The sequence below is a fragment of the Neolamprologus brichardi genome, chromosome 8, assembly GCF_056152115.1.
Source record: "Neolamprologus brichardi isolate AB-2024 chromosome 8, ASM5615211v1, whole genome shotgun sequence".
NCBI classification, from domain to species: domain Eukaryota; kingdom Metazoa; phylum Chordata; class Actinopteri; order Cichliformes; family Cichlidae; genus Neolamprologus; species Neolamprologus brichardi.
Genome location: NC_142111.1, coordinates 22,682,004 through 22,696,329, shown reverse-complemented (window position 1 = coordinate 22,696,329; position 14,326 = coordinate 22,682,004). Strand labels below are relative to the sequence as shown.

Genomic DNA, 14,326 nt, shown 5'->3' with positions numbered 1-14,326 from the left:
ACCTCCACAGTTTTAATATGCAAATGCAAGAAATCCTTTTCTTTGCCACCGGCCTCCCCCACACTTTGAATCCATTAAATATTCATGATATCTATGATTACTGCGCATTACACTCAGATGCCTCCAGTGCAGTCTGCAGTGTTGCCTTAAATTTGTAGGTCTGTGACACTGGATTACCGGCGATGAAAGATTATTTAGACACAATGTAGAGACTTAGATCTGCAATAAACTGAGAGGCTTCATGCATGCCTGTGTATGTGTCTATGAGAGGGAGGGAATACAGCGAAAGGAGGACATATGGTGGCGATTTTAGTGAGGCCGAGTTTGGAGTTATGGTTCTCTGGGGTCCCACTTACATCTATTATTCATGTTCTCGAGTGTCTAATAGCCACTCAGTCTATGTTTGGTTACAGGCAGGTCCTTATTTTAGCTTCTTTAGACTGAATAAAGGCTGTTTAAACATTGCAGTAAGAAATGCATAACAAATGGGAGATTTATTGAGTTGTAATGGTAAGTCACAACAAAATTATTCATTTGAAAACATGGCGCTTGACACTTTGAAATATGTGCTTATATATTAGCTACTATAGCGGTATTTAAGTGAATTTAATGCTGCTATGAAGACCTCATGATTCATATTTAAGTGCAGGGGGTTGCACGTGTTTACGGTTCATTTTTATCATAGATTCATGAGCTGGGCAACCTGCTGCAATCCATAAAAGGGCAAAATGTTGGAAGTTGTTTCTTCACATGAAGGCCATTTCGGGTCATTTGAAGTTGAAGCTTTGGACATTGTTTTAAATTATTGATAATGTGTGTCAGTGTTTGTCTGAGGGTACAGCAGGATCCCTGATGTGGTCTCTGATACTCGTCACAAGAAGGTTTAAAGTAACTGCAGTGAAACTGCAGGTCTGCTGATCGAAAAGGTGGGGAGGCTGTTTTCCTTATTCTTTCTGACAGTTCCCTGCTTGTTTTTCATTTTACTTTATTGTTATTAAATTATTAATATTGGTTTCAGGTACATTTTTGACACAATTGCTTGTTTCTGCTTAGGGCTGTTCGATATAACGATATATATTGGATGACGATGTAAAAACATCTATCGTTTCATTTTACGCTATCGTTTGTTTCGTGGTGTCGCAAAATAAACTGTTTACGGCAATATTTTTTCATCGTTTTGATGGTCACTGTAGTGGCTATATTAATATTTTAAAGTTCTCTGTTTCTCTTATATTTAATATAACCACACTACGGACGGACAAGCGCCTGTTTTTATGCGTTGTGGTTAGCAACAACGACGGTAACAGCGTCACGTGTCCGCTTGTTTATGTTCCACATAAACCTTTCACAATAAAGCTCAAGATCCTGTTGAGACTTTTCAAAATAAACTGAATCACGTGAAAGAGCAGATTATTTACGGATGAGAAGTAAAAAAGAGCCGTCAGGTGCTAAAAAATAGACGTTAGACTCAAACGTTAGAACAGGCTTTTCTCCGCAGCACGCCGTGTAATAAATACTCACAAAGAAAACGGCGGCCGTTACAACTTATGTCTAAAAATGTGTAGTTTCATGCATCGGTTAAAACACTCGACTGCAGGAACACGACGCGCAGCTGGAAACACTTCACGCAAGTCGAGCTGCCCGAGATTCACAGAATTTACAGAAAATGTTACATTTTTGTGATTTATATCGTTATCGGGATATGAGATTTTGGTCATATCGCACAGCCCTAGTTCTGCTCTATAATTTAAAAATGTTTTGTTTCTGTGGTTCTGGTGAAGCAACATCACTGCTGTCTGAGTCTCTTTGTTCTGTGTAGTACTAAACTATAAGAAAACCAACGCTGATTTAAAGTATTGTTCAGTTTGAGTTGTCATTTGACAGAATATAGAGTATATACACTACTGTCAGTCATAGGTTTGTTTGTTTTTTGTTGTTTTTTTAATTTTAAATATATAACCAGTATACAGTCAGTAAAAAGTCATTTAGGAAAAATTGAAAAGAGAACCTGGATATATGAGGGCAATCCCAAAAGTAAGCTCTTCTATTTTTTTTAGAAATGCAAAAACTGTTTATTTTCTATAATATTTACATCATTTTAAAGGTTGAAGAATTTTTTCTTTTTCTACATAATCGTCATGTCAGTTGATGCATATTTGTAGACGCTGTTCCAGTTTTACAATGCCCATGTCATACCAGCTCGCCACCATGTCCTTCGGGAAGCGTTGAACCTCATCTTTTACCTCTACGTACTGCTGTAAACTCTCTACACCACTTACAAACCAGTTTAACGCCTTTTGCGTTCAAAAATCGAATAACTGCGCACATTTCGCTCTTGAAAGCGGGAGCTCCATTTTCAACGTCTGCCAAGCCCAAACAAGCATCCAAGTGAAGCCGAGCATGCTTGTTTGAGAGTGGAGGAAGCACCAATCACAACAGTGTGACGAACAGCCGTATGAACAGTTTCTCTACGTCCCCACCGCTTTGGAGACCTTACTTTTGGGACTGCACTCACACTATACAGAAATAAATCAAAATACATCACAGTATTACTTTAAAAACAGTGTGAAAAAGTGTGGCTTAAAGTGTGGTTGGTAATGCAGAGTAATTTCAGTGTTTGCGCAGTAGTCTCCATAAACAGTTTATCACTTTAAAATGTGCAGCTACAGCCACGCATCCTGAATTCAGGTTCTTGTTTATCTAGAAGTTAAATTTGTCCCTGTATCATTACTCCTTTAAACCATGGTTACAAAAATGCTGCTGTATTGAACATTTTAACAAGTACTCTGCAGATAAGCTGTGGCTACACCTGGTTAATCAATGCTGGAGTGTCTGGCCCATTGCTAGTTAAACCTTTACACTGTTCTCAGCCAAACACAGGAATCCACACCACTCAGCCATAAAAACAGCCCACTGTTACACTACTGTGAAGAATTCCTTCATTCAGCCAGACTATGTTTGTAACATACAGTATGTAGTTTTAAATCAGATGTGAAGGTTTTTATTAGCTCACTATAGAGATGGATTGGATTTTCTATGAAAGGCAAACTTGGCCTGTCATCCCAAATGATGGAGTTGCTTTGCAAAGTTATCAAAATATCATTTTGCATTATGAGCAGAAAGAGAGGCAATAATAAGCCATAAAACCCAGAGTGAGGATTGCCATAAAGCATTTAAAAGTACTTTCTATGTGGAGATCTGTACTGTAATTGCAATAAAATTATATCTATGTATTCTTTATGCGAACCCTTGTCTTCAGGTGTGGAGAGGAACTATAGCCAGGATGCGGTACAGACGCATGCGAGCTGCCCTCACCATCCTGCAGGCCTACCGACGCTACAAGGTCAAGTCCTACATCCGTGAGGTCAACCGTCGCTTCAAAAACGTGCGATCCATGAAGGATCATGGCAGGCACGTGAAGTGGCCCACGCCCCCCAAGGTTCTGCGCAGGTTTGAAGAGGCGCTCAAGAGCATCCATAGCAGGTACTCCACAAGAAAACATCTGCCGAGATTTTTAAACAGGCCCATCATGTATGTAAGTGTGTTTCTACTCCTGTAATTGGTTTATGCTAGTCTGGAATAATTGATTAGACTGTAGAGTTGTAACTTTTCCCTGTTGTTTTGTTTTCGCAAAGAACAAACTACAAGCAAACCAGAATCTATCTTTGTAAACCATGTGAGAGCGTTTAACCTGCTTGTTGGCCAAATGTGTCTAGGGCTGGGTTTATAAGTAGAAGATATCAGGTGAGCGCTTGGTTAATTTTATAGCTAGTTGGTACAGTTTGTTTAATCTGCACAGCTAACATTTATTTTAGAGTTTGTGTACTCCCAGAATTCAAAGCATACGTGGCTATAGAGAGATCTTTAGCTCAGACTTGCAGCGTCCATGTGGCAGATCGAGGTGGGATCACATTCTCACCATAAACAAATATGAATGTTAGGAGTAAATTCTCCTTGTTATCCACTATTTAAGAATACAGCACCTTCTTCCTGTATTGACTTTTGTTGCTCCTGCCCCGAACACATCTAGTCAACAGGCAGACAGAACATTCTTATAAGGCTTATGGTTCACTTTAAGTTTGCTTTCTTTGTTTTCTCTGTGAAAAGAAACAAACCACAGGACGAAACTACAAGTTTAAAAGAGTAAATGAACAAACTTGTAGAAGCAAGTATCAGTTTTTAATGATCACCAACTGTTGTCGTATTATACGTTCAGAACAGAAACAGAAGCTGAACCTTTTTCAAACAAAATGTTTTTAAATTGTTCTCTTTTGAAGAAAATCGCTTTCCTAAATTGGCTCAACTAAAAGTAAATCTGACTCCAACCACAGGAGACAACACATGCCCTCCAGTGTTATTTTACATCCAGATGAGTCTTTTTGAAGCAACTTACACATGTTTCCTTCTGCCTTGGGCTCACACTGGGCATTGATTTTTCTCTCTCCATCAAAGGCTCATCACTCCCTTTCATCCCATTGTCTGTTTGTTTGCCTTTCTTCTATTTGAAGCCGGACACAGTGAGAAAATAACCCTCCTAGAGAATTATGTTGGCTGTCAGTAAATACAGTACAGTGAAGACGGGGTCGACTGCAGTCCTGCTGCAACACCCCACTGACCCGACTACAGTAACAAGGCTCTGTGCAGCATCCTTTATATAGAAAGTTCGATTTTCCTCCGTTCTAAGTTTGCTCTGTGTGTGTGTGTGTGTTTTTGGATGCGTTTACCTCCAGGTGGTGGGCATGGACACTGATCAAAGACTTATCTCCAGAGGAGACCCTGCAGGTGAGGGCCAAGGTAGCCGGCCTGGAGGCCCTGAAGGGCCAGAGGGCTGATTTGGGGCTGCAACGGGCCTGGGAAGGAAACTATCTGGTGAGTAGGAGAAGTAGCATGAGTCCAGTTATGAAAAAGACATATTTTACTGAGTGAAATTGGCCATGCTAGCTTTGTTCATGCAGGCTTTGTCTCCTGCAGCTTGCATCAGCTGCTGTTTCTCTGTGGCTGAAATCCAGATCAGATGTAGTTATTGAACCTCAATGCTGCAGTTTGTAGCATGAAATGCTGAAAAATAGAGTACCCTGCTGGTATTAACCCTTTAAGACCTACCATAGAACCAAGTCCGCCATAGCTTATATTATATTTTTACATGCTGTAGCGCCATTTTTGGGAGCATTTCAAGTTGCTATACATCAATACAACCATTACAGCCTAAATTTTAATAATATGTATGCATTAAGTGTATAGTAATTACATAAATTGCAAAAAAGTGCAATAAACTACAAAAAAATTTTGTTTTTTGTTTTTTTAACATATATTTCTAGTTAGAGAAATTTAAGAGGCTTATCCCTCAAAACTGTAAATACAAAAAAGTTGCACAAAATAGTTTCCCACCACAGGAAATTTATTTTGAGTGTCTTCATAGTTTTATTTTTGAAATACACCAATTTCTATACACTGCAGGAAAAACTAAAATAAATATTACAGTGCAAATTTGCAAAAATAAAAACAGCATATGCATCAAAATAAACTATTTCCAGCAGTGCAATATGAGTCCTAAGCATCCCAGAAACGACACAGAAAGTCATAAAGTCAAACATAACTTTTAAAAACACCAGTATAGGCTCATGAGGCCTTGATGATAAAAAACTACATTTCCGTGAAAATGACATCACTTCCGGTTTCGGGCAGGTCATGGCGGACATGCGATAGATCGTGCTGATAGACGTAGGAAGTGTTATGAACAGCTGATCGGATCGGCAAAGCGTGTTTCTGGAATATTATGTTTTTGTTCCTGCAAGTGGTTTTTATGCAGTTTTTGCAAAGCTATATGTGGAAGGAAACTGTGACCGAGGACAAACTGATGGCATAAGATGTAAGTACAACTCCTCCGGTTTCATATGCAAAAAAATTATTGCGCTAGCTCACGTGGTTGCAGTGCTACCGGATTTAAAAATAGTTACGCAAAACGGAGCGTGCGTCATTCATTGTTTGCTGACTCTTCAATCAGACAATGTCTAATAATACTGCCTGCATCCAAACTTAAAACCCTGATTTATTTCCTTTTGGATTCAGGTATTAATCAGTCTGATCATCGCTCATGACATCCTATTTCATTTCAAAGTTTCAAAGTTGTAGACCACAAACCAATAAGTAATGATATGGTGGCCTTGTCTAACTTTTATATACACTCTATGGAGAAACCTTCCAGTTAAAAACAAAGGAAAAGTGTTTAGTCTCATTCTTTGAGCAGATTTATTAAAGAAAGTATCAAGCAAGACAAGAAACAAACAGTGTGATATGAATGGAAAATAAGCCTAAAAAGAAGGGAAGCAGGTTTACACCTCGCATTTATTTTACAGACCTCAATTACACCCGGTGGACATTAGAAGACATAAGATGATAAGCATCTTAACAATGTAATATTGGCTCAGCTGTTTTCCCGGTAAATAGTAATTACTATAGAGTGTGAATACTGGACTGAAGGAAGGTAGCCAGGGTTTTTTGTCAGTGGATGTCTTTAGGTTAATTGTATATGATTCAAACAATTTATTAATTTAAAACTCCTGCAATGAAAACATTTTCATTGTGAGGTAATACATTCATTAAACCAATAAAATGTATGCATAAATAGGATATTTATAAGCTCGTCTTAACTCGGGCAGGTTGTGAATTAATTCGAGTTAAACTGGAATGTTTTGATAAGTTTCTTGTGGTGTGTGTGTCTGACAGAAGCGAGACAGCCCTGACACGGCAGCATCGTTCACACTGGTCTCAAGCGATCTGCAGCGGAAAGACAAATTCATGAGAGTCCTGTTCTCCTGCAACGTACGCAAGGTACAAGCTTTTCAGAGCAGATATCCACGACTTTACCACATGTGCACACACTCACAACACGTGTCTGTGTGTACAAAGACATAAACCCAGCTGCTGTTGGCTCACAACATTTCCCTGCAGGGTGTGTAAATGTCACCGTGTTTGTGTGCACCTAATGTATCCCGTGGTGTCACTAATGAGGAGCTTTGTGTTTCCCAGATCAACCGTTTCCACAAGTCGGAGAACCGGGCTGTGCTCATCACTGACCGCCACCTGTACAAGATGGACCCCCTGAAGCAGTACAAACCCATGAAGAGCATCCCCCTCTACAACGTATGACACTCTTTGTTTGCTTCTTTTACTGTAAACAGACAAAGTCAGCTCTATAGATACTGCTGTAACAGACCCTGTAGTTCAGGGGTTACATGCTGTTTATCTGTTTAGTGGAGATATCATCTTAATTTCAGGAGCGGGACCACTCCTCCTTCACGTGCCCTCCGGACTCAGGCTATAACAGCCCCCCTTCACCAATACCTGCTGTTCTCATTTTCATCCCCCAATTTTCCCTCTCTTCTCCTCTTCTCCTCTCTTCCTTTCCTTCATTCACTTCTCATTAGTACATGGGGATCTGCCCGGCCCGGGAGCCGTTGCCAGTCCCCTTCGAGGCCTTCCCCCAAACCACAGCACCAGTTCTCATTTCCTCATCCCCTCATCACCCATCGTTACCAAGGATGTGGTCCCAGCTAGTGAAATGTAACATAAAGTGTTCTCGATGTAAATTCATATTTACATCGAATTCGTTGTTAGTGTCGCAGATGTGGGTCCGAATGAGACACTTGAGTCATCTCTACCTGAAACATCATAAATTATGTAGAAATTCATAGAATATGCATAAATAAGTTTGTTGATTTAAACTTTAAAGTTTTGTAATTAAAAACGGTAACAGTAAAACAAATAACATTTCACATAGAAATAGTTAGCTTTGAGTAGCAGCTATGTATTCTTACACAAATGCAAAGTAAGGGGTTTTATCATAGTGGTGAAATAAATATAAAAAACTGATTTTAAGCTAAGCCTTTTCCTTTTAAAATACTGCTTCAGGCCTTTCAGAATTCCCCTCGTAAAACTGTCCATTTACTTTCCAACCAGCCAATTTGTCCACTGGAATTACTCGAAACTCTTTGTAGACATTTGCAACCAATGCTCAGAATCCTTTACGTTTTATCTTATTTAACCCTCTCCAGGCAGACGTTGCAGATTTGCAACAGTTAAGAACTAACAACCTGATTACCCCACATACATATTTTATGATTTTTTTACTCAGAAGTACCACTGCAGGACTTGGTTGTGCATTAGCAACAAAAAACTTAATTTGGGCCTGAGAGGGTTAAGAAATGTTCATAAAACACTAAAAAAGATTAAAGAAAATAAATGAGTGGCACTCGAGAAAAGGAGGTTATCGTGTCTTATACTTGTGGTATATGAATTGTTATTGTTATTGTTTGTTCAGAAACTATCCTGAACCTGAGCCCTGCTAAGGTACAAAGCCACAGCATCCAGGCTATGCTGCAGTTTGTTGAGATTTTATGCAACACTGTTCACTGTTGTGCTAATGTGTTTTTCCATATGAGTGTTTATAAGTTTTACATACTCCATCCATTGTTTTCTTCTAGCTCTACTGTACTTTGGATAGTAATGACTAAACTTGCTGATCTGAGTCATAGCTTTCTGTAGCTTTGTGATACCAGCTCCAGACGATAGATAGGTGGATCTAAATATCCTTTCTCTGATCAATATCAACCTGATATTAGACCGAATGACAGTGAGTGCGTGAGGGTTCATATGATAATTTATTTATTGCTGAACCCCAGCCATGTATCTGTATAGCACCAATTTAAACTCCCAATTTACTGCAGAATTTAATGACCTACTTATGGCCAAGTTAAATTGTTTACTACATTTAACTGAAATCATATATTGGAAATTAAGAACCTGCTCCTGTGGAATAAGAAGTATGAATTGCCTGGTGTAATTATGCGTAGAGTGAAAGCAGGAATTTGAATCATTCTTCTCATGCTGTACATTAGTTTTAAACTTTATGTTTAGTATTTAGTAATGGAGTGCTGCTCGAAAGGTTTCCTGTAATTAAAGAGTCTTAGATATTTTTTTCAGTTGATTAACTGCTTGGTCTGTCAACATGCTGCACAATGGTACAAATATTAGAAACATTTGCTCAGACTAATTGGCTTAAAATGATCATTTAAATGAGTTTAAATGATATATTTTTAACTATTGGGCAAGCAAATTCCATCAGTTGTACGTGCAAAAATCCCATTCTTTTAAACTTTCGGTCATGTCTTTAGGGAATTTCTTTAAGTTCATCTGAATCTGCAAAAACACATCTCCTCACATAAATCAGAATCTTATCTGAGAAACAGGAGGTGAGATTGTGACCATGTTTCATCTGTGGTTGTGTATTGAATTGGTGTTATGAGTCTAGCATCCCCACTTTGAAGTGGTGATTGTTATATCGATCTACTGGGTTGCCAAGTTGAAGATGTGTGTCAATAATCCAAGTTTTACAAATCATTGTAGCAACATCCCCGAGTTTATCTTCTGAAAGTAGATATTTCTTGGCAAAACATTTTATTTGATTCTTTTTTTAATTAATTTCCTTTTAAAGTTTCACATGAGTGCGGACAAACATGAATATAAAATTGGTGGCTGGTCAACAGAGATGTAATCTGATTACTTTTTTCAAGTAACGAGTAAAGTAAGGGATTACTATTGCAAAAAAGGTAATTGGATTACTGTTACTTTCCCGTAAGCACGCTGCGTTACTGCGTTACTAAAACCGTGATTTTTTTTTTTTGCGAGAATGTCTCATGACAGTGACGTAAGCGAGTGCGACGTTCGTGCCAACAGCTGTGTGCAGATCAACAATGGATCATATATCGAGTGCAGGAGAGAGTATGAGCGTGCAGCGTTTAAAGCGTGGAAGTACTGACCTTACTTTGAGTTTGATTCCATAAAAAGTGACAAAAACATTAGTGTCCGTTGTGCGTGGGAAGAAAACTTCTTTTTACAGCGAAAAAACCCCTAAACTTCCGAGCAAGCGCTGAGTGCGCTACCAGGGACGTTCACAGACAAACTCGTGGATTCTTCCACTGACCGCTGCGGCACACCTGCACCAGGGTAAACCTCCGCCTACCCCACTCCTGCTTTACAGGTGAAAATAGAGCAACAGGACCGCTGAGTCTTTGATTTTATTTATTTTCTGCTGTGTTTTACTTGCATCTATTTGAAAGACTGAGTGTAAACACACACAAAAAAATTATTTTATGTGCTGGAATGCGCAGAAAATAGGTTTAAATGTTAAACAAATTTCTTCCAGTCAGAGAATGTTGCATATAATTTAATGTTTGCTTGATGCATAAAGTTAAAAGATTAAAACTGATAAAACAAGTTTTAAAAAGAGACTTTTCCATTTGATTACATTTTGTATGATGGATTATGTAGAAAAAGTAGAATTGGGCTGAAAGATCTATCGCTTTATCACCTATTCAGGTTGTAAATCATGTTTTTAAAAAGTAACTAAGTAATTAATTACTTTTGAAAATAAGTAATCAGTAAAGTAACAGGATTACTTTTTGGGGGGAAGTAATCAGTAATTAGTTACTGATTACTTTTTTCAAGTAACTTGACCAACACTGCTGGTAAAGCATCCACCACGAACCCTCCTAACTGATGTCCTGCTGTATGATAGAACCAGCAAACAACAAACAGAAAGAGGAAGCCGTGTGAGTGGCTTCCTGAATCTGTAGCAAAGGTGACAGTATTGATTTCCCACCAGCCTGTTATCCTCTGGCAATGTGTCAATATGCAAAAAATCTCATTCAGCTTTGCAGTTGGCTGGTTTTAATTCACGTTCTCACTGTGATAGGTCCATTAATGCTGCTGCATGCACATAGCACAGGAGGCTGTTTCCATGGTAAATGTGTCCTGTATGATTCATGCTGCCATTTATTACAGCCAAAACTAGCATCATTTAAGGTTAACTGCTGCTATTGTTATAACAGCTTATTATTATTATAAGGTCAGTAGATGATTGATCCTGTTTCAGTTTGTCCTTGTAAGCTTCTAAACTGATGATTATACTACCCCTCGTCTCTGCCCGTAACTGGCATGCTCGAAAGTTGGCGTATTTGCTTTCTTGCTGCAAGTTAGATTAGCCGTGTGCATTTTTGCATTTGGGGTTCTTGACAAGCTGTGCATTAACTTGGTGTTTATGATGACCCTAGTAGTTTCTAAGCTGCACACTTCTCATTTTAACATCTCTCACTGTTTCGTCTTCATGTTTAAAATCTGTCATTTAATGCAATCTTTAATGCATCTAATACAAGCATGCTCCAAAATAACTGCTTGACTATCCCTGAGATAAATTTAAGCTCTGGGTGCCATCGCAGTCCTAGAAAAATAGTCTGACCACTTGGCCGCAGCATCTCTGGCCAGTTACGCTGGGCTTACAACACCAGTCTTTATTTAAACGAATGAACAGAGAGCCAAAGCTTTATATCACTGCTCATGTGGGTGTAAATTATACTTGCACAGTAGTTCATGTGTTTTTACTACGATAACAGGCTGACAACCACTCAGGTGAAACTCTTGAGATATAAAAGTTCAATCTCACAGAGCATGTATAAACTAGTTTATATATTTGAAAGTAGAATTTCTTTCTTTTAAACTTTAATGAACATGTTCCACAAACTTTTGGCATTTCCGTTTTGGCCATCAAGTTCTCTGCTGCGGTAAAATGGCACAAACCTTGCTTGTGCTCTGCTTTTGCACCTCTGACCTTCGAGGCGAGGCAGAAATGAGATAGGAAGTGAAGGTGTAACGCATTAATCTCCGGGGCACATACGCCCCTGTCGTGTGGAAGAAATGAGTGAGATATGAGGCTGCTGTGCACTGACAGCTATGACAAGAAACCCCAGCATTGAATCTGACAAAGTGACAAGTGGGAATTAGAGAGCTTGTAGATGGACACCCAAATCCGGCATCGCTGCATCTGGAAGTGAAATTGGGAGATTGAGTTGAGACAGATGGTGGCAGACAGAGAGAGCAGCATGAGTTAAGGGGATTTTTAGTTATTGTTCATTCAGAGAGAGTGACACACACACACAGATATGCATATGCATATGCACATCCTGAATTGATGTACGAGGCATACAGAGAGCCATCAGTGCACAGGGAATGGTTTGTAGCATTCAAACATTGACAGTAACACAATGGGAGTAGTTCAGTATACACAGAGCTCTACATGGAGGGAAACGTGAGGACAGAGACATTCTGACAGCTCGTCTTTTTCAGATTTGATCTAAAATATAAAAAAATTAGTGGTGTTCTGAAATCGTGCATTCAGTAATATTGTGCATTTTTGTTATTAGGTTGGGCTCTTTTGTAAATACTCCCAACAGACGTCTGTTTACTGGAAATGATTACAGTGCAAAGCTTTTTAATGAAGTCATCGGCATTCACAAATTAGTGTCTGTACAATAGGAGCTACGCTTTTATTGTAAAAGATCCACAACTGTGCTTATAAAAAGTCCAGACTTCATTTAAATTCGTCTGAACACCTGTTCAAAATCATCTCTTTCCTGCAGACGCGTTACGAGTGCTTGTACGTACACCGCATCAATTTCTTCATTGACTTTAAATTTCCCTGAGAGCAAACATCATCTTCTGAATCACTGCTGATGAGCGATGGGTTATCAGGCAACAACACGGGGACCACACAGCAATTTTCAGGGGAGGAGAGTGCAGAGTTTATGGTGATGCAACCAGACGCATGGTTCTCATTTATTTTTCCAACATTTGCAGCTTTGTGCTGCCTGAATTCCCAGCCCAGGGTCACACTGAAAAAACAGGAGATTTTTCTTCACCACCTGCAACTGGCTTCCTGTAATTTCGTCCTCTTCAAACTGAAATTGAAGTTGCAGGATGGACATTTTTGCACAGAATAGGAGATTTATCACATCACTGATGCACAAATGCAAGTGATCAGAACAGAATTTCCATGGTGTGATCTAAAAATGGCAGCAACTGAAGGTCCACATGTGCACAAAGAAAAAGTAAAAACTTGCTCTAAACCAATAAATGCACAAAAACATAACACGGTCTTTAGGTGTCGAACTTTCATTCATCTTTTTTTTTAATCGTTACATCACTGTCCCAGTGTGTACATAACACAAGACCTTTATGTAATAAATGTCAGACTGCAAGGGTGAGTGAATTGGTGAAGGTGAAAAAGTGCAAGAGCTGAAGGAAAGGTGGGTGAGGAGGAGCGGATAGAGATGTGGGCAGACAGCCACAGCAGCGTGACTTGGTGCTATTGATCGGACAAGGTCAAACAGAGGGGAGAGCAGTTAGCTCGTTGTTGATTAGCAGTGATAGGCTAACACCACAGCATCCCCTTGGCTGCCCTATTCTGTGTATTTACTGCTGCTCCTGCAGGGCAGCTAAAAGGAAAGACTGGGCTGATAGATGGCTAAAACTGTAGTGAAGAGCCAACAACTGTCTGCCAGAGGATTTATATGCCAATTAATGCTGGGGTTTCACAAGTGAGATCATTGGCTTGTTATCGTTCATTGAAATTAAACAAAATAACGTTGAAGAAAGGGGTGGAATACTGATTCTGAATCGGTGGCTCGCGTCGCTTCTGTTCGCAATCGGTTTTTTGTCTTTATTCTTTTTTACCTCGTCTTCTTCCTCCCCCCTATTTCCTATCTAGTGCTGACTTTCCCCTCTCTCTTCTCTCTCTCGCCGTTGTTGTCATGCCAACTTCCCAGGAGACGGTGTTGTCATGGATACCGAGCGGCAGGGCAGATCAGCTGATGTCTGGTGTCATTCAGGCATGTGCACAAATCGGCCTCCTGTATGTGCGCTCGTTCCCTCCCTTCTTTGCAGTGAGCTCCCGCTCTCCTCATACCTCTCAACCAAACACAAACTAGACCTGCAGTGTGACCACATATACTCTATTTACACACTCAGTTCAATAGTCTACATGCAGCTGTGTAGTGCGTGGTGTTTTTCTTGACCAGTTGACTCCAATAACTCAAAGCATTGAACACAAGAAGTGCCAGCTTATGCACTCCCAAGATCAGGATATGATGAAAAATAAATTGTAATAATGCTGTAAATTTGTGCATCTGCAGTTTGAATGCCCTTGCGTTTTTGCAACATGGATGGCTATGGAGCTTAAGTTATTATATTCATTTAATCACAGAGCACCCACCCTTTCCATCATAATTGGGCTTCTGGGATGTGTTATATAACCAATTATACGATCCCCAAAGAATAAACTGGGAAAACCTGCTGTTCACATTTTGTCCTCTTGACATCCGTGGACCAATGAATGTCAGACCTGAGGGCACACAATTAAGACCTTTGTGATTTTGTCCAGGGGTTTGCTCAGAAGATACATCCAGTCATATTTGGCAAATGGGGAAAAACGTTC

General features: G+C 39.5%; 1 protein-coding gene across 1 annotated transcript in view; it reads left to right on the top strand.

The window, feature by feature from the left end:
- The window catches only part of myo1d (myosin 1D), a 135,884-nt gene that overhangs the window by 73,757 nt on the left and 47,801 nt on the right, over positions 1-14,326 (top strand). The window contains exons 17-20 of the mRNA XM_087844874.1: positions 3,260-3,483; positions 4,731-4,869; positions 6,727-6,831; positions 7,030-7,143. Coding sequence (XP_087701000.1) covers positions 3,260-3,483; positions 4,731-4,869; positions 6,727-6,831; positions 7,030-7,143 — 582 coding nt within the window. The remainder of the gene's footprint in view (positions 1-3,259; positions 3,484-4,730; positions 4,870-6,726; positions 6,832-7,029; positions 7,144-14,326) is intronic.